The following is a 25,187-nucleotide window of genomic DNA, read 5'->3' on the forward strand; positions in this document are numbered from 1 at the left end:
CGCATAATGTCAAAAATGCCTTAAGGATGGCATTCACAAACTAGTTAATTTACAATTGAACTGGGCAATTCAAATGAAACTTTTTAATTTTTAATAATACCATTAAAATTTAATCATGCAATAAACAACTTCAGAACTGTAATGTATTTAGGTATTTAATCAGTCTGCTAGAGATTGTCACTCATTTTTTAAATTTAGACCTTTTTCATTTGTGTTATTGCATATTTGCACCTTTTATACAACTCAAATGTTACCACTTGTTCAGTTGCTCAAAGGACTCTCTCTGTTATACGTATGTCTATTTTACATCAAGTAAAAAATAAAAAGTGGATAAATAAAAAAATTCCAAACAATATAGTGGTCTGCTGCTTGTTTTCTTTGCTTTTTCAAGCTCTCTCACAATACACCATACAATTCAACAGTTACAGGCACAAATATTTTAGTAGTTACACTTTCATCTGTGCCTTTTGAGACATGAGAGACATTTTTCCATTATCATTTCTCTGGTCTGCTGAAATATCACAAGTATGCACATAATTATGAATTGACTAAAAAAAAACAATCTTCAGTTAATTCAAATTATTTATGTTAAAACGTTGCTTATTTAAGTGAAACATGCTTAGCTAAGTCTCTTTTTTATAAATGTGCTTCAAAGAATACTCCCCTGATTTGTAGTAGAAAAGAGCCATTACCTCTCATTACCCATCCATCCATCCATTGTCTCCCGCTTATCCGAGGTCGGGTCGCGGGGGCAGCAGCTTGAGCAGAGATGCCCAGACTTCCCTCTCCCCAGCCACTTCTTCTAGCTCTTCCGGGAGAATCCCAAGGCGTTCCCAGGCCAGTCGAGAGACATAGTCCCTCCAGCATGTCCTGGGTCTTCCCCGGGGCCTCCTCCCGGTTAGACGTGCCCAGAACACCTCACCAGGGAGGCGTCCAGGAGGCATCCCGATCAGATGCCCGTGCCACCTCATCTGACTCCTCTCGATGCGGAGGAGCAGCGGCTCTACTCTGAGCCCCTCCAGGATGACTGAGCTTCTCACCCTATCTTTAAGGGAAAGCCCAGACACCCTGCGGAGGAAACTCATTTCAGCCACTTGTATTTGCGATCTCATTCTTTCGGTCACTACCCATAGCTCATGACCATAGGTGAGGGTAGGAACATAGATCGACTGGTAAATTGAGAGCTTCGCCTTGTGGCTCAGCTCCTTTTTCACCACGACAGACTGATGCAGCGCCCGCATTACTGCGGATGCCGCACCGAAACGCCTGTCGATCTCACGCTCCATTCTTCTCTCACTCGTGAACAAGACCCCGAGATACTTGAACTCCTCCACTTGGGGCAGGATCTCACTACCAACCCTGAGAGGGCACTCCACCCTTTTCCGGCTGAGGACCATGGTCTCGGATTTGGAGGTGCTGATTCTCATCCCAGCCGCTTCACACTTGGCTGCGAACCAATCCAGAGAGACCTGAAGATCACGGCCTGATGAAGCAAACAGGACAACATCATCTGCAAAAAGCAGTGACCCAATCCTGAGCCCACCAAACCGGACCCCCTCAACGCCCTGGCTGCGCCTAGAAATTCTGTCCATAAAAGTTATGAACAGAATCGGTGACAAAGGGCAGCCCTGGCGGAGTCCAACTCTCACTGGAAACGGGTTCGACTTACTGCCGGCAATGCGGACCAAGCTCTGGCACCGATCGTACAGGGACTGAACAGCCCTTATCAGGGGGGCCGGTACCCCATACTCTCGGAGTACCCCCTACAGGATTCCCCGAGGGACACGGTCAAATGCCTTTTCCAAGTCCACAAAACACATGTAGACTGGTTGGGCAAACTCCCATGCACCCTCCAGGACCCTGCTAAGGGTATAGAGCTGGTCCACTGTTCCGCGACCAGGACGAAAACCACACTGTTCCTCCTGAATCCGAGGCTCGACTATCCGACGGACCCTCCTCTCCAGGACCCCTGAATAGACTTTTCCAGGGAGGATGAGGAGTGTGATCCCTCTGTAGTTGGAACACACCCTCCGATCCCCCTTCTTAAAGAGGGGGACCACCACCCCGGTCTGCCAATCCAGAGGCACTGTCCCTGATGTCCATGCGATGTTGCAGAGGCGTGTCAACCAAGACAGTCCTACAACATCCAGAGCCTTGAGGAACTCCGGGCGTATCTCATCCACCCCCGGGGCCCTGCCACCGAGGAGTTTTTTGACCACCTCGATCTGAACCCGAGCGGTGTTTTGTTATTGTGCTCGTCACGGACTGTCCATAACGAACACCATGTTCAAGCATAGGGGTGTTCATATGTGCACTTGGCACCAGGACACCCTAGGCTTCAGTTCGATGATCGACTTTGTTGTTGTGTCGTCGGACTTGCGGCCACATGTCTTGGACACTCGGGTGAAGAGAGGGGCGGAGCTGTCAACTGATCACCACCTGGTGGTGAGTTGGCTTCGATGGTGGGGGAGGATGCCGGTCAGGCGTGGTAGGCCCAAACGTGTTGTGAGGGTCTGCTGGGAACGTCTGGCAGAGCCACCTGTCAGAAGTAGCTTCAACTCCCACCTCCGGCAGAACTTCGACCACATCCCGAGGGAGGTGGGGGACATTGAGTCCGAATGGGCCATGTTCCGTGCCTCTATTGTTGAGGCAGCTGACTGGAGCTGTGGCCGTAAGGTGGTCGGTGCCTGTCGTGGCGGCAATCCCCGAACCCGTTGGTGGACACCGGCGGTGAAGGATGCTGTCAAACTGAAGAAGGAGTCCTACAGGACCCTTTGTCCTGTGGGACCCTGGAGGCAGCTGATAGGTACCGGCAGGCCAAGCGGAATGTGGCTTTGGTGGTTGCTGAGGCAAAAACTCGGGCGTGGAAGGAGTTTGGGGAGGCCATGGAGAACGACTTTCGGACGGCTTCGAGGAGATTCTGGTCCACCATCCGGCGTCTCAGGAAGGGGAAGCAGTGCAGTGTCAACACTGTATATGGTGGGGATGGTGCGCTGCTGACCTCGACTCGGGACGTTGTGGGTCGGTGGGGGGAGTACTTCGAAGACCTCCTCAATCCCATTAACATGCCTTCCAATGAGGAAGCAGAGCCTGGGGACTCAGAGGTGGGCTCCCCCATCTCTGGGACTGAGGTCACCTCTCATTACTATTTGGCAAAATAAATGTATAAGGTACAACAACATCATAGTGCTCATTTGGCCAGTTTTTTGGGGACGCCAAGTCCATCAACATTTGTCAGAAGATTAACTTAGACAATGGAACTTCATCTACAGAGTATTCTACTATACTACTTGATAGACTTTTATATATAAAATGGAAAGAAAAAGCAAACACACCAAACACATGGAGGGTCTCCTTCATTCTGTGAGGAACCAACAACAAATCAGTAAGCAAATACCTCTGGTATCCCCAATGACTCTACCCTCACTAACAATACTCTGCATGAAGCTCAAAAGCTAAGTTTTCATTGAAAATAGCTAAAGACACTACTACTATTTCTACTACTACAATTACATCTAAAGTAACATTATATTAACTTGTTGTGCTAGTCTCTTCTCAATTTTTTAACATACTCACTTGAAATCTTGAATACCATTTTACAGTTACATGTAATAGTTCAGCTTTATCTATTAGTCTTGTTACCTACAGATATTTTACCTATTTTTATTAAACTGCACTTTGCTTTATAACTTTCATGCTTGGGCTGTTATCATTGGTATGTCACCGTTTGATATTTTCCATTTAAAATGCCTCCAACTTCTTTTTGATGTTTCCAGTTCTTCATTTCTTTATTTGGTGTATTTTTATTTTACTTTAAGCTTGTTGATGTTTCATTTAAATTTTGTTTGGCCTATTAAACAACTTGCAAAGTTGCATGCTGATAAAGGCACTCTATCTATCTATCTATCTATCTATCTATCTATCTATCTATCTATCTATCTATCTATCTATCTATCTATCTATCTATCTATCTATCTATCTATCTATCTATCTATCTATCTATCTATATGAATAACTTTTGACTGATTCAGGTTTTAGCAATGGCAATACAGTGGCATCTTGCTGTCTCCTGGTTTTTCCTCCATGCTCTTGAGACCTTATTGCGATAGCACATATGGATGTGCCAACTTGGAAGAGTTGGACTAAATGTGCAACCTGAATCAGCGATAGGTACTGCCTCATGATACCAGTAGTAACAAAGACACTAGCAAAACACAAAACTAGAGAAGAATCAGTCAGGAAGGATAAGGAGAGAGCAATTATCTGTGGTCACCATCTGCAACACCATTCCCTTTTTGGGAGTTATCTAGCCGCTGCCACTCTGGTGTACCTCTTGTCACTTTCATTTGCACCAAAGCAGGTGAGGTTGACTCACACTTGCTTATACTTACTAACTGGACAGATTAATATCCATGAAGCCTTGGTGATGATCAAGTGTTGCCTTAATTTTTGAGCAGTGTGTAAAGCTTTAAATCGCCATGGTCCTGCTTGCTTATCTGAACTTAACATTACTTACAATCCAGAGCTCACATTAAGTTTTCAATATGCTGGTCTGCTTATGACTCCAAGGATTAATAAAATAACAGTGGGAGGTAGAGCTTTGAGTTACAGAGCCCTGAAGTTGTGGAATGGTCTGCCCGCTATTGTAAGAGGTGTCCATTTAATCTCAGCTTTTATATCCTGTCTGAAGACTCACTACTTCAGTCTAGCATACCCTGAGTAGAGCTGCTGATTAGCTGTGCAAACTGCATCTCTATTGTTAGTCATTAGTACTAAAATATAATATATTTATAAATTGTTACTAATTCCGATTCTCTTCTCAGTATTATCATGTGGCACTTGGTGCCACTGCTCTATGTATTGCCAAGTTTTTTGTCTGCCTATGGAAAAGTCATCTCACATAAAGGAGCACTGGAATCACTGGATAGAACGTGTCCTTTCCTGAGACTGGGTGGCTCATAACTGACTCAGCTGTAGAATGGCCAGTACGGGGGCAGCTTGATGGTCTTTAGGACTCTGACTGTATCTGGCTTGTCTGATTCCTTTTCTACAAGCTGGCAGTGGGTCTATAATTAGCAGGTTTTTTGATGTATTTAAACTAATCTGTATTCTCATGTGTTATAGTTCTGTATTTAGTGAGTGGTATAATCTACAGTATTCTTGCATTTTGTCTTGTAGTTTGTACTATTGCATTGTACTTCTGAGTTGGCAATGATAAATCTAGCTCTGTGAAGAGGATTACTTGTGCTCAGGTTTGTGTGTTGTATTTACTCATTTTTTTGACCCATTGCACACCAAAGCTACCTGGAAGGTGGTCCCACTCTAAATTGCCTTTCCCAAGATTTCTGTCATTTTTTTTCCCAACAAGGGTCTTTTTTGGGAGGTTTTTTCTCATCTTCTTAGGAAGACAAGGCTGGGGGTCTATCAGAAAACTGGGCCTGTTAAAGGCCATTGCGGGATTCCTTGTGTGATTTTGGCCTATAAAATACATAAATTATTGTTGTTGTTGTTGATGTTATTCTGGCAGCATTAAGTGTAAGGTAAAAGCCAACCCTGGGCATGGTGCCAGTACATCATAGAGCCTCCTTTTGCAGGTAACTACAAGGCCAAGTTAGAATGATTAATTAAGGAGATGCACAGTAACATGGGAAACATACAGACATTAGGAAAACATACAGACTCCAAACAGGCATTGACTGGGTGTAGGAATTGAGCTGTAGGGCTATTAATGGAGCCATAGTGAAGTTCAGATGATATAATATACTGTATTACAATATTTGGTATGTACTAAGAGTACCTGATGTAGCATGTTATGGTTTACTTCAGCATGTTAAGGACTTTATGCCTCAAGAAGTGTTTTTACACAGCTGCTACACAACCGACCAAATTGTTGTTTTTTTTTAAGTAGTTGTTCAGTTTCAGTGGTGACCTAAACAGCAGTCCTGCTGAATTTACAATAATAAAACAGACGTTTAACTTGCAGTGGTTTAAAAATAGCTATGTGGTATCTGCTCCCAGCTCTTTGTAGTCTCATGTTGGTAAACCTACATAATGTTTCTGCCGAATGAAGTCTTTTTGTTCAATACTGTTTCTTTAGTCTGCTTAGATAGGATGTCTTTTTTGTTATAATCACAAATGGAATTGCTTTAATATCTGTTTAAATAAATTAATGTAAAGGTCAACAATCCCTTAAAGATTGTGTTCAAAGCCATCCTTAGGCTGGTTAGCTATTGATGACATAATATTTAAAAAATGTGATGTGCTAAAATGATTGGTGCACAATATTTGAATTAAATTCCCTTCTGCCACACCATGGCAAAAAATAACCTTCACTAGCACACTACATTAGCTATGCAGGCAACACTCAAAGCAAACACTACCTAACTCCACTAAATACCACAGCCTCTCTGATGTCATTTTAAAGTGTGAGCTTTTCTTTTTCTTTCTATTCTATCACTTAGTTCAGGGTTTGTAATTGAAAACCAAATGTGTAGACCTGGAGTCTAGCTACTGTATAGGTCAATGTCCTACATTAAAATAGCAGCTTTAAATAGACCATAGAGGCAAACTGAGTATAGATTCATACATAAAGGTGGAATAAACAAACTATCAGCACTTTTCTAGGGATGAACCCTTCCTCATCATACACCATATTGTAGCCTGTTATTTACTGTATAGCAAGACATTGATGTCCAAGTCTTCAGTTTACCTGGTGTGACTATTTTAAGTTTTTTATTTGTTCTATTGTGAAAATTTTTAAGACTAGTTTATTTCATTTGTTTATAACTTTTATTAGTCTGTGCCTCATATTTATGATTTAGTTATTTCTTTAAATGTATTATTTATCTTTTACATTTGGTGCCACTATTTTCTTTTATGGTTATACTTAATTTTACTATATAATTCTAGACTGGGGTTCTGACTAAAACTACTGGAGTTATGATGGAGTATTTGATAATTAATCTGACACACATCTTTGAAATGTAAAAGTAAAGCTGGAATATCCATCAATTATCCAACCCGCTATATCCTAACTACAGGGTCACGGGGGTCTGCTGGAGCCAATCCCAGCCAACACAGGGCACAAGGCAGGAAACAAACCCTGGGCAGGGCGCCAGCCCACCGCAGGGCGCGCACACGCACACACACACACACAAAGCACACACTAGGGACAATTTAGAATCGCCAATGCACCTAACCTGCATGTCTTTAGACTGTGGGAGGAAACCAGAGCACCCGGAGGAAACCCACGCAGACACGGGGAGAACATGCAAACTCCACGCAGGAAGGACCCAGGAAGCGAACCCGGGTCTCCTAACTGCAAGGCAGCAGCGCTACCCACTGCACCACCGTGCCGCCTAAGCTGGAATACACTAAGAAAAAAATACTATGAAGATACAGGGTGACCATGCAAACTCCACACAGACTGCAGTTATACACAGGATTCAAACTCAGGACCAAGGATCAGCAAGACAACAATGTAAATAACTGTTCCACCATGCTGACCCTATAATATTTTATTTAAGAATAAAATCTAAATATGCATAGTCATATAAAACATTTACAAAATTTTTCCCTTGTTATAGCAGCAAGAATGCATAAAAAATTGAAAAATAAATATTTAATCAGTTTGTAATAATTACTGTTAGTGTATTTATAATGTAATTAGCAATATTCCACATATTGTTTTTTTCTTATTTTTGAATGTTTAATAGATAGATAGATAGATAGATAGATAGATAGATAGATAGATAGATAGATAGATAGATAGATAGATAGATACTTTATGTAGAAAGCTTCAGTATAATTTAGTTTAATTTGGTATTACATGTCTTCATTCTACTTGTGTTTCATAATTAGATAAATAAAAAAATGAATCTAATAAAGACAGATAAAAAAAATCTTGTTTTCAGCCTTGTCATCTTTACATGTGCAAACACAATTCCATCTTTATTTTAAATGGAAAGTAAAACTGTTTAAAATATTTACTCACCATATGCCGTGGTGTCCAAAGACAACCAAATAGCAAAGAAATAAAGATTCCAACAAGACATTATGGTGTTCATTTGGTGTCACTTGTGCTTCTGTTTTTGTGATGATTTTCTTCAGTTAACAACTTCTAAAATGTGGAAGTAATACACAGATGACTCTATTTCCTACTAAGCAATACAGGGTTAAAGAGGATCTTCGTAGAAATCAGTGTTTGCTCTACAGTGTAGGAGCTTTTTTGGTTGACATTGAAGCCAATGCCACAAAATGGACGTTTTGGGTCTCACTATTTACTTTCCTGTTAGAATTGTGCAACTCCTCCTTCAAAATGGCTACAGGAAATAACTCTTCAGGGTGGCCATTAAACAGTTTATGAAGTGTGTTCAGAAGGGGATTGGTGTTCTGTTCAGAACTGATCTCTGCCTTTGTGCCCTATGCTTATAGCAACTGAATTAAGTGGGCTCAATAATGAGTGGAAGGATTCTGCAGGAGGCACGTGCTGCATAAGAAATCATTCTGTTTATCACACATACATTTGAAAACCACACTGTCTTACCCATACCCAAATTAGCATTGGAAGAAACTGCATCTAGTTCTGTTATATTCAATGTATTGCTATTGTGCTTCATTTTATAATGAAATGTACAGTACATGCACAATGACACTATGGACTCTGATTACAGCAATAAACATCAGTAAAATTACTGAAGTATCAAACTAAAAATAGTTACATTTCAGATATAGTAACAACCAGAATAAGCAACAATTAAACATTTTAAATAACTGAGCTACAGAAGGTCAGTAACATTGAATTGCTAGTATAAACCTATTGGCCCTGCGTCAATGGAAAGTTTTATAAATATTCTGTCAGAATGGAAATACTGCTCCAGTGAAATCTGCTCTGTTTAACCACTCACTTCAGAAGCTTGCAGTCCTCGCTTAAGAAAGAAGCTGTCATGCCAGATGATGATTCACTTATTCAGTTGTCTCTCCACTGTGCACCCATAAGATTCAGTTTGGATCTGGTGGGACAGACTGTCCACAAAAGGTGACAGTGCTGTTGATCCTTTTTTAACAAGATATTGTTATGATTAGAGCTTTCAATCAATTTTTATGACATTTCCTCAAGTGTTTTAAACCTACAATGAACACTCTCATAAGTCACACTCATTATTTTTATCTATCCACTTGGTCTTTCTGTAACTTCTGGGAGTTTGTTCTACTGCACATCTGGCAGATTTCACAGCAAGAATGAAATGGTGAGTCTTTAAGTGATTGCTTATGTAGAAAAATGACAACTTAAAAATGCAAAATTATACATTTTGAGCACATGTTAACACCCTATATAAACAGCAATTATACAGATTTATTTAAAATTATCTGAGCAGCTTTGTGGTTTATAAAATTAGGTTACAACAGTGTTATTTAAATAGAAGACCTACCTCAACTACTAAGCAGATCTTCTTAGGGTTCAGAAGGCAATTATTTACAAAGTTTTAATTTTTTAATACAGTGTACTACAAGTTTTACTTAACAATATAAAAAACAGCAGGAATGGCCAGTAATAAAACCATCTCCAACCATCAAAATGGACTGTTTACAAGTGAAAATCGAATAAGGAGACGACTGTGGAAGCTACAAACAGGAAGTGCTGCAGTACCAGACAGAATAGTCCTTGACGTCTTAGGGACTGTGCTGACCAACTTTGTCATATTCTCTGTCACCTGTTCAGTCTCCCTTGGCCTCCAGAAAGTACTGCTGCTGTGGAAAACATCCTACATTGTTCCTGTTCCAAAGAAGGTAGGTGCCTTGTCACCTAATGACTACAGACCAGCGGCAATTATGTCTCACATCAAGAAGACTTTTGAGAGGCTGGTTCTGGACTGTATGAGTCCTCTTTTGGTAGACTACCTGGACCCACTTCAGTTTGCTTATGAGACAAAGACTGGAGTGGAGGATGCAATTATCTATCTGCTACACAAAGCTTATTCTCACCTGGACAAAGCTGGCATCCCAGTGAAGATTATGTGCTTCAATTTCTCCAGTGCCTTTGGCACCATCCAGACTTCAGTATTAAGGGGTAAACTCAGGGATATGCAGGTATATGAGCCTATGGTGTCCTAGATAATTTACTATCTGTCTGACAGATAGGAGTTTGTGAGGCTCAAGGACTGTGTTTCTGATACAGATGTGAGCAACACTGGGTCATCACAAAGAACAGTCCTGTCTCCTTTTCTCTTCACTCTGTACACCTCAGACTATAAATATAACACCAGGTCATTTCACTTGCAGAAATTATTATTATAATTAATTCTTCATTAATGTGGTGTATTGATAAGGGGGATGACACAGAGTATGGGAGACAGGTGGAAGACTTTGTTTCTTGGTGCAGATAGAATTGTCTTCAACTTAACATCAGCAAAACCAAGGAACTGGTTGTTAACTTTCATTACACCAGAGAGGCTTTATATCCAGTTACTATTCATGGAGTGGATGTAGAGGTGGAAAACTCCTACAGATACTAGGGGGTCCACATCAATGGCATTTAATACTGGTCTCATATCACAGAAGAACTATATAAGAAAAGGCAAAGCAGGCTCTTTTTTCCTTAGGAGACTGTGTTCCTTTAATGTGAGTAGTGACATCTTTCACATCTTTTGCAACTCTGTGGTTTCCAGTTCAGTTTTCTGTGCTGTGGTGTGCTGGGCTGGTAACATCACTTCAATCAACAAGCTAATTAAAAGGACAAGCTCAATTATGGGATGCACTCTGGACTTGCTGGAGATATTAGTGAAGGAGGGAAAGAAAATAAAACAAAATGTTATTATGAACAATGCTGCCTGAGGACTTTTAGGCAAAGAATTATTGAGCAGAAATGTGTCAAGAAACACTACTGGGGCTTCTTTATACCAACAGCAATACGTCTACATAATACCTCACTGTGACTATGACAAGCAAGATTTCTTTTTCAGTTTTCTTCCTTTTTACTTATTCTGGCGTGTGTTCAGACCATAGTGTGTATTTATTTATTTATTTATTTAATGAGCTTATGTAAGGAGACAGATTACCCCATGAAGTAATAAAATTCAACCTAATAAAGTTCTGTCTAATAGAAAAAAACATTAAAACAGGAGATCATTAAAAAAGCATACATAATCCTTTAACTCCATTAAAGAAAGACGTAAGGAAAAGTTATTTACATTGTTCGAATTAATTAGATTATCAGCTTCAGGGAGCAGGGAAGAGTTAACTCTGTGATAAGACAGCACATCCATTGTTTCACAAACAAGTATGCCTATGCTTTTGATGTTCCTAGAATTCTTCTAATGTGCTACTTGTAGAGCATTAAAGCCCTAGATTGTCATTCTGAAACAGACAAACAAAATTAGATATAACTGATATTAAATCTGCATTCTAACCAAAGATTAATGAATACAGTCTTACATTCAGTACACTGTTGCTTCTGTCCGTAACAAACATCATTTTCAAACACAACATTAATTTTGTAATAGTAATGGACTATCACACACGTGCATTTAGGAGGCAGTAAAAAAGCCTAAAGGTGAGTAAAACATTGCGAGACAAGAGCTTGTCACACGGTACTAACATGAATCTCTCATTCTTCTCAGCAGGAAAACCAAGGAAAAATAAAGAACTTACTTCCGGGTTCCAAAATGGCCACCGGGACATCACTTCTGGCGCCAGAAAAGACGACACTTTCGACACTCCCTAATGACATCACTTCCGGTTTTCTGTTAAATGACGTCGCTTCCAATGTCACATCATCGACATCACTTCCTGCCAAGCATTTCCTGTTTCCATTTTTATTTTCTGTATAAAAACACCATTTTGTCATGCAACATCCATCAACTGCTATATACATTTTGCTTTTGATCACTCAAACATTTTCTTTTGTGGTTTTTTCCTTGTTCTTTGGATCATATATGGGGACGGTCCCCAAAACTTTGTTTTTTGTGACTCTTCTTTTTATTTTTAAAGAAGAATATCACAGGACTTAATCTCAGCAAGTAAAAAGCATTATTGCACATGTGGTAGAAATTTAACATCTTATTAAAGAAGGAAAAATCCTCTAACAGGACAAATCAGTTATCAGGCAGGAGAAAAGCTGTTCATTGTATCTATTAATTACTCCACTGTTACAGCATGGTCAGAATGATCCAAGAAACAAAGAATAGAGGTTCATTTTATAAACTACTGAATTTACATACTGTGTCAATCACTGCAAACATTTACTCTGGTTGGTTCGTTGGTTTACACCCAAATGATTTATATAAAATAAAAGTCTGTTATATTCTTGTTCTTCTTATACCTTTGAGTTGAGCCACCACCCTTGCAATTTCTGTGCATATAGCAACTGTCCATTCTGCTTGTTTACAGAACATCTGCTGATTTCTTAGTCATCTTTCATTACATTTTGTTGTTCACTCAACCTTTATCTGGTTTCCAACATTTATTAACCCTTTATACTATTTCTTTAAGATGCTATTTTTCCCTAAAATTATTCATCCACACACACTATGATCACTAGGGAGTACATGTACGTTCTGATCACAAGTACACAACTGTAGACAGTAACAACATTGCATGATATTCTCAAACCCACCTAAAGTGTTTCTGGAGCCAGTCCTTGTAAGATTTGGTACATGGCAGGAACTAAATCTGGACATGTGTCAGTCCAGCACATCACCAACACATGGCTGATTTAAAATCACCAATTAATTTGTGAAGAAGTGGTCTGTTGCTACTGTCCTGCCTTTGTCCAGTCTGATAGTGGTCACGGGACATCGTATCTTTGATTGTCATTACAACAAACATTTCTGAGCAGGCATCAACCACAGTGCAGCTCTTGTGAAAAGAATGGAGATAAATGCCATCAACTCAAAGAGGGAAAGGCAAGTTCGTTGTACCACGTGAACGTCACTGAGAGAATATAGCTGAATAATAAAAAAACAAGTGCTAACTTTATTTAGAAGTAATAATAATAATAATAATAATAGAAACTCACTACTCAAAAGACAAAACCCCCAGTCTCAAACCCGGGACCTTCAGGTTATAAGGCAGCAGTTCTTACCTCTGCACCATTCAAGAATACGTGTAAACTCCCTGTTGATTGACATTTGAACTTGACTTTTTAAGAGTTTTTCATTGACAGCCACATGTAAATCGAATGTTTTTTTTTCTTTGGTTATATTCTTGAATAAAAGCGCATGTGTTTATTTGATATTTGGACTAAAGTCTTCAAACATTATACAGTTCTCGTCATTATTAGTATAATATGGAAAAAGTGTCTGCTTTCGGTATGTGTTTGGCATTTCTTGCATTTTCTTTCATCCTACACTTACTCAGATCTTTGTAGATATGTAACACACATGACATTCATGTATTCCAATTAAAGATGTACTGTATTATTTACCCTATACAACTCCAGGAACTTCACACGCAGATAAGGAGCCTTGGCTTGAGCTGGGAGGACTTTTTGCCCACAAGCTGAGCTCCATCAAGGTGGGGATGAGACAGCAGGCTGCTTGCTGCTTGTATTGATTGACACATTTACAAAATAAAAGACACTGGTGGAGAGGTGCAAAGTAATTTAAGGTGGACTGAGATTACTTGTTTTTTCGTAGGATTCAGGAATTCTAATGTTAAATGTTATATACAGTGTGTTTTGTTATGAAATGCCTTATGCCAGTTATTGCTTATGATCTGGTACTGCAAATGAATGAAGACTTGAAGATTTCTGTTGAGGTGGTAATACCTGGTAAATGTTTATTCACTTATTACTATAAAAGAAAACAAAATTCGCATTACTTTTGTTTTAGTGGAAGAGAAGTACAAATGGGACCCATCATATAGTATGAACATGCATAGTAGCAGAATTAATATAAAACCAAGAAATATCAAAAGGCTATGAAAGTGTGCATGAGATATGTTAATAATATTCACACAACAAAATCAAATTGTACTGTGGTGGGAAATGGACAAGTAAAAATAAAACAGGTTGCCAAACATGATATAAGAAATTTAATATACTAACACTTTTTATGACAACGCACCATTCAGCTTCCCAAACCCTATTCATGTAAATGTTTCTTATTTTTGCAAAATACATATAAGTACCATTAAGTGAGATCTTTATTGAATCTTGTTTTAACTTGTTTCAAGACTTCATGTAATTTACTTTACCCAAGGTGACTTATGAGATACAATTGGTTCAATTTTGTTTGCCTTTCCAATTTCCATTGGCAGCTGAAGTGACTTCTTTGTGGACACACAGTGGTGTGAGAAGTGGGATTTGAACACACAGCTTCAGGGGTTGAGGTCCAAAGTCTTAATCACTATGCCACATGGCCTATCTTTTCTTCCAGAATGAGTATGATTTAATTGGAGCACAGCAATATAAATTAAAGCAACTAATAGTTGTAGTTTCCAATAGGGCACGTTGGGTATTGAAGTTTGGTGGCTCAGCTCTGTTGGTTTCCAAGTGTGCTGCCAGGGGGATGCTGCAGGGACTCCTGAGCACTACGCCATAGGGCTAGCCCCTTACCCAGAAGTGCTTCAGGACCAATTCTACAGGACAACAAAAGTGCTTCCAGGGATTATCTAAAAGGAACCAGATGCCACTGCTCCAGAAGTCATATTTGGGAGGACGGTGATAAAGCTTGTTGGAGGAAGAGAGGCAGAGACAGAAAGAGTGTTACCTGTGCTGTATTACTGTGTTTTAGTACTGTGATGTGGGAAATGCTTTGTTTCCCATGAATAAAATCACTTATGTGCTGTGCTGAACTTATGCCTGTGTCTGTCTGTGTTGAGTTTGGGGAGCTGGTGCACCTCCTGCAGGCCACATAGTATTATTCAGAAACAAGGACAACAGTTTTGTAATCGTGTAGTGTTTTAGTACCCATACATTTCACCATATATTACTGAGCACACAATGGAAATATTTTCAAATTACAAAAAAAAAATAACAATAATGTCAAGACACTACTTGGAAGATCTGAGCCTATTGTGTGACTTTTTTAAGATCTGTGTTGAAACTCAAGAGGAGACACTTGTGAGACACTAGGGTATTTTGTCTCAGGAAAAAATACAAGAAACATAAGAGAAATTTCTCCATTTTCTTTCTGATCTCATTGTTGTCTAAAAGAAACCAAAAAAATATGAGAGAATAATTTTGAGGTAAAAATATTTAAGAATTTCAGTTTGCAGTACACATTGAAATATATAAAAAAATTGTTTTAGAAATGTCATGAAGAGAATTACTGAAATCTTAATATGAGTGAAAACAAGAATGTACTAGGGGAATGGCTGATATAATACACAAAATATATATATAACAATATAACTCGGAGTCCTGCCACGTGCAAAAGTTTGCTGACGACACTGCTATCGTGGGCTGCATCAGGAGTGGGCAGGAGGAGGAGTATAGAAACCTCATCAAGGACTTTGTTAAATGGTGCGACTTAAACCACCTACAACTGAACACCAGCAAAACCAAGGAACTGGTGGTGGATTTTAGGAGACCCAGGCCCCTCATGGACCCCGTGATCATCAGAGGTGACTGTGTGCAGAGGGTGCAGACCTATAAATACCTAGGAGTGCAGCTTGACGATAAATTAGACTGGACTGCCAATACTGATTCTCTGTGCAAGAAAGGACAGAGCCGCCTGTACTTCCTTAGAAGACTGGCATCCTTCAACATCTGCAGTAAGATGCTGCAGATGTTCTATCAGATGGTTGTGGCGAGTGCCCTCTTCTCCGCAGTGGTGTGCTGGGGAGGCAGCATTAAGAAGAAGGATGCCTCACGCCTGGACAAACTGGTGAGGACGGCAGGCTCTATTGTTGGCATAGAGCTGGACAGTTTAACATCTGTGGCAGAGCGAAGGGCACTCAGCAGGCTCCTATCAATTATGGAGAATCCACTACATCCATTAAACAGTGTCATCTCCAGACAGAGGAGCAGTTTCAGCGACAGACTGCTGTCACTGTCCTGCTCCACTGACAGACTGAGAAGATCATTCCTCCCCCAAACTATGCGACTCTTCAATTCCACCAGAGGGGGTAAACGTTGAACATTATTCAAGTTATTGTCTGTTTTTTTTTTTTTTTTTTTTATCTATCTATCTATCTATCAAAATGTACTAGGAGATGATTAAATATATCCTGTGAACAAGAAGACAGGACAGTTATCACATACACAGAGATATCAAGGGTAATAGCTGAACATATGAGATATGAGACAAGCAAGAGTGTAGTAGAATAGACTTTTATTTGGATAAGTTATTTGGATGTAAGCCAATGAACTAATCAGAGTAAATGTATACATTAGTCAGCACTGTTATGTAAATTCAGTTGTTTATAAAATGGAACTCTGCCCTTTTTTTTACCATCTGTAACGGGCTGCTGTGATGAGTGCTCCCTCTTCAGCATTTGCTGTAGAGTAAATAAAGGACACAATGGACAAGTTTCCTCCTGCCTAAAGTTTTTGTCTAAATCCTGCTTGTGGAGGTTGGGGTCCATTATATTATATTTGTGGAGATACAGCTAGACATAGGCTTGGACTGAGGAAAAAGGACAGAAGCAAATCAATACAAGGGTTGAAGTGGAAGATGGAAAGAAAGTGGGACCTCACCTGCAAATAAAAATAGTAGGAGATAGAAGGAATAGGATACATAGACCAGAAAGAGAGAAAGGAACTTTTTAAGTTATAAAATATTCAAAAGAAAAAAAGGGTGGTGATACCTGACTGACACAAAGTGTTGATGGGTGAGCGAGATAACCTGCAATATTTAGGGCAGAGGATTATGGTGTGCCATTTGAGAAGTGAGAACATTATTTTTTTAAAGTTATCTCCAAGTGTTGAGGGCATAAAGTATAATAGACCAACAATACAAGGGAGATATTGTAATTAATCAGGAAGAAATGAAAAAAACTGGATAATAGAGGAACCCGGTTTATTTTTATGCAAAGGCAGTAAGCAAGGATGTCATTTAATGCAAAGTCAGGGAAGGAGACTGTGTTCAATCTAGCCCCTCATGGAATGGAGTAGAATTTTTTGATGAACAGGCTCTTGTGATTTAAGAGGAAAAACCTTTAATGAGATTAGTCAAAAATCAACAGTAGTATCACAATACATTAACAATAGTAGAACTAAAATATTTATTGCCATCCTTTATAAGCCAAGGCCTTGTGTTGACCCAGCAGTAAAAGAAATAAACTACTCAAGCTTAGTGGTGAGATAAGTGACACATTTAGGTTTATAGAGTGTAATAAAAACACAGACCAGACATCATAAAAAGGTTTGGGGCAGCCACCCATATAATATCCCTGGCTGCAAAAGTTTTTTTTTAAATTGATTTCTCTCGCCAACCCCCGTGTTTGGTTTTCCGGATACACACTTTTAAGATTTTTTGTTTTTCTTTGAATTGTTGCTATTTCATTAGCTTCACTTTTATTTCAGGACTTCTGTAAAAAACAATATTTGGAATCTTTCGAGTCCCAATATACTGCGGTGGGCTGGCGCCCGGGGTTTGTTTCCTGCCTTGCGCCCTGTGTTGGCTGGGATTGGCTCCAGCAGACCCCCGTGACCCTGTAGTTAGGATATAACGGGTTGGATAATGGATGGATGGATGGATGGAGTCCCAATATAGTGAATCTTTTAAATAAGGTCAGTGAGACGTGTGTTTAATGACTTTGTCAGGTTAGAGATAATGAAAACTGGAATTCAAAAGACTCAAAAAAAATGTAGGCGGGAAACACATGCAGAGCAAGATACAGAATATGAAAGCAGAAAAAAACGACAGTGTCAAAAAAAAAAGTAAATATCTCATTAGCACAAAAAAAGAGAAATTATTACTCGGATAAATAACTAAAAGGCGAATAGAGATTGAATATATGGACACAGGTGATATGTCAGAAGTATGTAAATATTGTAAGGCTTTGAAGTTTAAGTCAGAGAATTTCAAAAATGTGTTTTACCTCACATGCATTTATTGGTTACTTTGCAAAAAAAAATATTAACTGATGATGATGCAGATCGCTTTGTTTGTGCTGAAATTCCAAACAGAGAAACCTATCCTGAATTATCTCTAACCTGCTCTGCATGTGTTTGGCCCCTTTGCTTTGTTACCTCTTTATGACGTTTTACTTTGTTTTCTACTCTGTCTTTTATTTCTGACCTCACTTTGTCCTGCTTTTTTTTCAATGACACCTGGTCCGTGGTGATTATTTTCTCTTTTTCGAGTATTAATTTCCATTTGGTTGCGCTACTATGATCTTTACTTTCTTTTTTTTACACTTTATAATTTTCCTACTTTCATATTCTTTAACTTTCTCCACATTTGTATCGCGCATATGTTTTTTTTTTTGAGCCTTTCAAATTCCACTGCTTTCATAATCTGCTCTGTACTTGTATAGCGCCAACATTTGTGAACGTCTTTATGAAGTTCTACTTTGTCTTTTAATTCTGAGCCCGATTGGACATGCTTTGTTTCAGTTCCACTTGTTACAGGCTGATAATTACTTGCCTTATTTTCTGAATTTGCACTGTGGAGACTGGCTCGGACACAGACAGGCAGACACGTTCATGTCACCCAACACACGTTTATTTACAGTATTATTTACATTGTCCATACTGTGCTCACAAGCCCCAAAGTCCTCAAAGTCCTGGCCACAACACAATGCCTTCTTCAAGCCACCTCCTTGTCCTCCTCCTGACGTCATCCTACTTCCTCCCGACTCTTGTCCTTGACTGGAGGGAGGCGGCCCCTTTTATACACACCCGGATGTGCTCCAGGTGCTCCCCGGCAATCTTCCACAGACGCTCCCCAGTGTGGCGAAGTGTCGGCTGTGTACCCGGAAGCACTCCGGGTGTCCCCTCTTCTCTTCCCCCCAGCACTTCCTGCTGTGGCGGAAGCACTGGGGTCCATGGTCCCCAAGGCATCAGGGCACCCCCTGGTGGTGGCCACGGGCCCCTACAGGGTAGAGCTTCCAAGCTCTGTACCCGTGGCCCCTAATACAACCAGGAAGGACGCCCCCTTATGTCCTGGAGGAGGCACAAGCCCTCCTCCACTCCTCCTGGGCGTCCCGGCCGGGCATGGATGCCCGCCGGGCACCACAGCACCTAGATTATTTTTTTTTTTTTGCTCTTTTTTCTCTCCAAGGCTTTTGAGTCTCTTTTCTCTGTGCTACTTACTTCTTCGCTTATTCGTTGACTTTTCATTTATAACGTATTGTCCTTATACTCTTTATATGCACTGAGACCCTGGATCTGTGTGTGCTCAAATCCTTCACAAGACTGAATGTTGTGCTGCCCCGTTGTCTTATTTGATATTGATTGTAAGTAGGGCGTGTCTTGCAAGAATCTCATGTTCTACGTCATCGCGAGATGGTCCTGGGTCAATCTCTTGGCACAATGTCTTATGTTTAAGGTCCTCGCGGGTCTTTTAACTATCTTCCGTGATCTTAACGTGAAGATCATGTATCTTCTCCTAGTCATTCACTCCCACAGGATTTTTTTTTTATAATAGAGAGACAGCAATGTTCGCAATACTGAGTCCAAAACTGAACTGATTTCTTGGTGGTAAGATAGATAGATAGATAGATACTTTATTAATCTCGATGGGAAATTCACAATGGCTGCTTTAAAGGCCCATATAGGAAGTGACGTCATCAAGGGGGCTAGACCCGGAAGTGCCGTCATCGAGGGGGCCAGACTTGGAAGTGACATCATCGAGGGGGCCTGCCCCGGAAGTGACATCATCGAGGGGCCGGACCCAGAATTAACGTCATCAAGGGAGCCAGAACCTGGCAGGATTTCTTGGGAACGATCTGCAGGGATCTGAGAAAGACAGTTAGTGCACCCCACCGCCCCCTGGTCGGATGTGGTATTACCATTATTTAAGCCCTTCAGCTGCCTCCTACTCGCATGTGTGTGACAAGAGCAGAAACATGTTGAATTGCTACTTGATGCACAAGAAATTATTGTGTATAAGCATGTGAAGCAGAACACGCTTATGATCTGACAGGGAGATGGAAAGGTGATAGAGATAGTACCAGCTAAGGAGTGAGAAAAAAATGTAATCTGTATAGAATTATGACTTTAAGTAAGAAGAAAAAGGAGTATTCTCAGGCTTTCAACAAGATTAAGACTGTTCATACTGGGATCAAGGTTCCAACACACCAGGGGCCTCATGTATAATTCAGTGCGTAGAATTCACAATAAACATAGCACACAGACAAAACTGGAAATGTGTGTACACACAAAAAAATTCAGATGCATTTAACTGTGCATAAGGAAAGTTCCATGCACTTTAGCTAAATCCCAATCAACATGAATTTTAGTGCACATGCACACAATTACAGCCCCCCTTCAACTCCTCCCTGAATTTTGCATATTTGAATATGCAAATCAACATAAATAGCTCCTTCCTTTCAGTGGCAAAAGCACATGGGAAAAAAGAAGAATGCAAAGTGAAGGCAAGGAAAAACATTCTACTTGTTGGCTTAAGCAGTGGTATAAGCAGCAAAAGGAAATTAATGGAGTGATACAGCATGGCGGAGACATTCGAAAATTCAAGTTCAGAAAGTCGCACAGTGCCCAAAATAAAAAAGAAATGGTCAGATATCAAAGTCGACATTAAAAGGAAAGTCACAGACCACCGTCTATTTATTCTGTTTCAGACAATATTACAAAAGTTGACCTCCATGCCAAGGATGAAACTCCAGGTGGTGATGGTGCTGTGCACACACCTCTGTCTTTGAAACTACTGGGCAACCATCTGGCTATGAGCTGAAAGACGCTGTTCTGGAGTCACAAAATGCAATAATGGACACTGTAAGAGATGTGGCCAATGAACTAAGGAATATAAGAATTGTACTATGTGATATTGACCACAAATTAAATGAATTGGTTAAAGAATCAATTCTGCATCTGATTACCTGTTTTTACATACTTTTAATTGCATTCAAATGAAGTTGTAACGCTTGTCCAACTTGGCTTATTATTTGCTGGGTCAGGGACAAGTTCATCATACAGCATCTCTTCAGGCACGGGCAAGCCACGATTGTGTGCCACATTATGCAGCACGCTACATGCTTGCACAATGCGGCACACTTTCTGTGGACTATAGGGCATCACATTAATAGAGTGGAAATGCTTTCTATATACATAAGCAAATTCATTCTCTGAAGGCACCTTTATAGTTTAGTAACAGCGCCGTGCACCAAAACAGATAGATTCTCTGCTCTTTACTTGGCTCTTTGAGGTGACTCACTATTCTTAAAAGGACTGCTTGCCTTTTGCCGCATTAGTTGGAAAAAGCACCTACAACAGATATATTCTCTGCTCTTTACATGGCTCTTTGTGGTGACTCACTATTCTTAAAAGGACTGCTTGCCTTTTGCCGCATTAGTTGGAAAAAGCACCTACAATTGTGCGGAGTTGCCATTTTTATAGATTCTCCTGCTATATATGGTAATGCCTGCTCATTCGTTATGTGATTCATCCCTGGCTGATGTAACTTGTCCAGCACCATTGTAATAGCAATGTGCGTGCAGTTGACTGCTCTGATTACATTTGGAAAACTGGATGTTTCTGCAAATTGCTCTTTGATGTTTGCCAGTTCACCCACAGTGTAAGGAAATCTTATATATCTAGATGGCAAGTGGATAATATCATCCCAACCTTCAAATCTGCCTTTATAAAGCCAGTACCAGTTCAGCACACAGCTCCAAAGAGGATAGCTCTTGGAAATTGAAATCATCTTAGAAGCAAGTCATCATCATCTGTAAATACGAGCTCTCTTCTAATTCTTCCATTTGCAATGTCTTCTAACAACTCTAAAGCAGCTATGGTATCTGAAATAGTTTGCCCATTCTGTGCACCATTATATTGTTACAGAATGATTACAATCAAGTGCCTTATGTTTGTAAGCAATATAGAATTAATTTCTGAGTATTTGATACAGCCTGTGTCATGTATATGAACCTAAAAAATAAAGGAACACCACACAGAAACAGTAGCACTGCTTTAACGCTAGGTACCGCCTGTTTGCAAAACCAAGCAAAAAAGTGTGTACGCAATGTGTGAGGCTGCCATGAAAATATGCGTGGCTTTACACCAACTTTAGTTTTTATACATCTCAAAGTGAGCGTGGAAACAAGCGTACACAACATTTTTTATGTCTGTTTATACATGAGGCCCCAGAAGAGAATTCGATTGTACCAGAATTGGGTCAAGGATAGTATTAGCATCTGGGTCAGTAACAAAAATATATAATGAAATGAAGGGATTTGTTTAGTCAGATCCCATAAGAAAGTGCTGCTTAAGTGGGAAATACTGAAACCATATCTAGAGCTCAGAACTTTAAACAAAGGGAGCACTGGACATATAAAGCAACTATGCACTTCCATTTAAGGGTAGATGACGTTGAAGCAACAATGCAGCAGTTTGAGATTCTTCATAGCATTGATAATGGTAGAACCTGGGGAGAGAGCTTTTTCAGGACATTATCTCCCCTGCAGAGATGGCCTTAGGGTTGTGGGGGGCCTAGGCCTGACCAACCACACGCGGGGCTGGGTACGTCAAGCGCTGTTACCAGTATATGTGGACTGTATAAACTTGCATGTAAATTTAATAAAAATAATGTTAGCATACACCAGATTTTCTCATTAGTGTATTCAGCTAAATTTTTGCACAATAACACGCAGACTTTATCAAAATATAACAAAATATTCTATTAAAAAAGTGCAATTCATAATTCATGACAATACCACGACAGTGCGAAATGCATTTCGGTGTCATGCCGAAATTAGCAGGGCCTCTTTTAGAAAAGTACCCAAATTGCAAGTATACTCTGAGTCTCCATATGCCGGATGTCATAGTCATAACTCACATTGATGTCATGTCAGCCGGTTATCATTAGCGATACATGTTTTTTGCATGAATATTCAGACATGTTTATGGCCTACAAATAAAATGTGAGTTTCAGTGTTTCGACAGGAAGTGTGAAATTAACGTAGAGGTATCATCATAAAATCTCTTACCAGTTTCCAGGTTCAGAGACGAAAATCCACTTTTCTTGCCATCCAATTGGAAAAGTCGTTGATGACATCTTCGTAGTCTAATCTGGATTCAATGTCTTTTTCTATAGATAGGATCACCAGACCACAAAGCCAGTCTTGAGACATGGTTGATCATGTAACATGTATGGAATTTGACTTTGAAGAGGGATTTTAAAAGGGTTCCTCTTAGAAGCATCCCAAATATATATATACTGGAGAGTATAACTTGACAAATCCACTTGAACGGGACATGCAGACTTCAAAAGTGGGGTCGCCCCACTTGCCACCCCCAAAAATTGCTCTTGCTCCCCTGGACCAATAGAGGGAAGTCCCCTTGGCTTGCAGCGGGGCCACGGCATTGGAGCATGGAAGCTAAATCATGTTGGGGCCCGTGGCCACCGCCAAGGGGTCTCCTGGACGCTTACTGAGCCCTGGAAATGCTGCCGGAAGAAGGTCATTGGATACCAGGAGTCCTTCTGGGTGTCCAATAAAAGGGGCCAGCCGCCACTACTCAATAGCCAGAGTTAGGAGGTGGAGGACAAAGCTTGCGAGGAGGAGTTGGGAGGAGAAAGAGAGAAGAAGAAAGAAGGACTATGTTGTATTGTGCTGTGCTTAGTGCTTTGTACTGTGCAACTGTGGGGAGCAAGAGAAAAGCACTTCCCCACTGAAATGAATATGTGTTGTCTGGCAAACCTGGTGCCTGCCTGTTTGTGTCAGGGTTTGGGGAAATTTGCTCCCTCCTGGTGGTCCACAATATATATATATATATATATGTTTATATCTTGTCATGCTTGGGTAACAGAGTTGGACAAGAGACAGGAAGATGAGACCAGGTTTCCAGGCAAGAATAACTTTATTGTAAATCAGATGTGGACAATCGCAAGACTTTATTCATAATGGGAGTTTTCTTCAACACACAATCGTCCCCTTCTAGCTCCCTTCTTCAAATTAAAAGAACACAAAGTCTTTATTGTCAAGTAGGTTCATCAGGCAGACACAGTCTGGAGGAGAGAGGACAGAAGAGTGAGCAATTGGGTTGGTCGGGGCTCGGTCTTTTAAATGTTCTAAATATTGTGTGACAAGCACATTATGTGGTAACCCTGCAAACCTGCAGCTGATCCTAGAGAGAGACAGTTAAGAGTGTGCTTGTTTCCCATTGAAATGCTGTTTAATAGGGAGTTTCTCTAAAGGCAGCTGTGTTTCTTTGTTATTGGTTCACTGTTTAACAGAGGGTCAGTGCGCAGCCAGTAGTGTCAGCATGCAGGTGCCAGTGTTACATGGTAGGAATTTGCAGCAGACCAGCTACTGAACTTTCTTTGCACGACTGCTGCCGCTGTCATAGATGGCAAATCTGTGGCGTTTTCACCGGTCACAATATATATGTACATTTGGTATACGTATACTATATGTATATTTTAGTACATACACAGTGCTTCTAAATACAGTGCTGATTTTAATATTTAACAAATTTAAAGCATTAATTTAACACATCTGCTTGGAATACATTAAAATAGAGGTTTTGTGTATATGGAGAGCTTACAGGCTTCTTTCAAAACATCTTATTATTATGTTTACTTCAACATATTCATTAACATCTTTATTATTATTATTACATTATTATACTTTTTTTCAACAAACTTTCTGTTTTTCACTTTTGGAAAATGTCTACAAAGTAAGTGTCACTTGGTACAGAACATCCCTGATTTACAATCCAGTCCACAATATATGCTGTTTGCCAAGATAGTTGGGGTTCTCTCTTTTTTATCTGGCAGTCCGGACATAAGAATAGATGGTACCTTCTTCATTCTCTGCTTGTGGTTTTACAGCTTTAGGGGTCTTCTTTGAGTGAAATTGTAAGGTGGCATAACTGTCTCCAGGGAAATCCTGAGTGTCCATTGCCTAGAAATTTAATAAATGTTAGTTTAACAATCTACATTTACTCATTTAGAAAATGCTTTATTCCAAAAACAAAAGAGGTTAACATAATGAAGTAAACATTAGTCTGGGTGCTGTTTTGAAACAAGTATTACAGAATAAGGTTACGAAATTGACCATCAGAAGTGAAGAGTGCTAAACCAAACAGAACACAACACTGGCTACTCTTTCCTTAGCTGCTA

At 40.0% G+C, this 25,187-nt stretch overlaps 2 protein-coding genes across 2 annotated transcripts in view; both read right to left on the reverse strand.

The window, feature by feature from the left end:
* LOC114651153 (uncharacterized) overlaps nucleotides 1-8,241 on the reverse strand; it is a 36,755-nt gene extending 28,514 nt beyond the window's left edge. The window contains exon 1 of the mRNA XM_051919986.1: nucleotides 7,994-8,241. Within this exon, the coding sequence (XP_051775946.1) occupies nucleotides 7,994-8,066 (73 nt within the window). The 5' untranslated portion in view covers nucleotides 8,067-8,241. The remainder of the gene's footprint in view (nucleotides 1-7,993) is intronic.
* Nucleotides 8,242-24,654: 16,413 nt separating this feature from the next.
* LOC114651167 (uncharacterized) overlaps nucleotides 24,655-25,187 on the reverse strand; it is a 42,429-nt gene continuing 41,896 nt past the window's right edge. The window contains exon 7 of the mRNA XM_028801125.2: nucleotides 24,655-24,969. Coding sequence (XP_028656958.2) covers nucleotides 24,832-24,969 — 138 coding nt within the window. The 3' untranslated portion in view covers nucleotides 24,655-24,831. The remainder of the gene's footprint in view (nucleotides 24,970-25,187) is intronic.

The sequence above is a fragment of the Erpetoichthys calabaricus genome, chromosome 1 (assembly GCF_900747795.2).
Source record: "Erpetoichthys calabaricus chromosome 1, fErpCal1.3, whole genome shotgun sequence".
Classification (NCBI taxonomy): domain Eukaryota; kingdom Metazoa; phylum Chordata; class Cladistia; order Polypteriformes; family Polypteridae; genus Erpetoichthys; species Erpetoichthys calabaricus.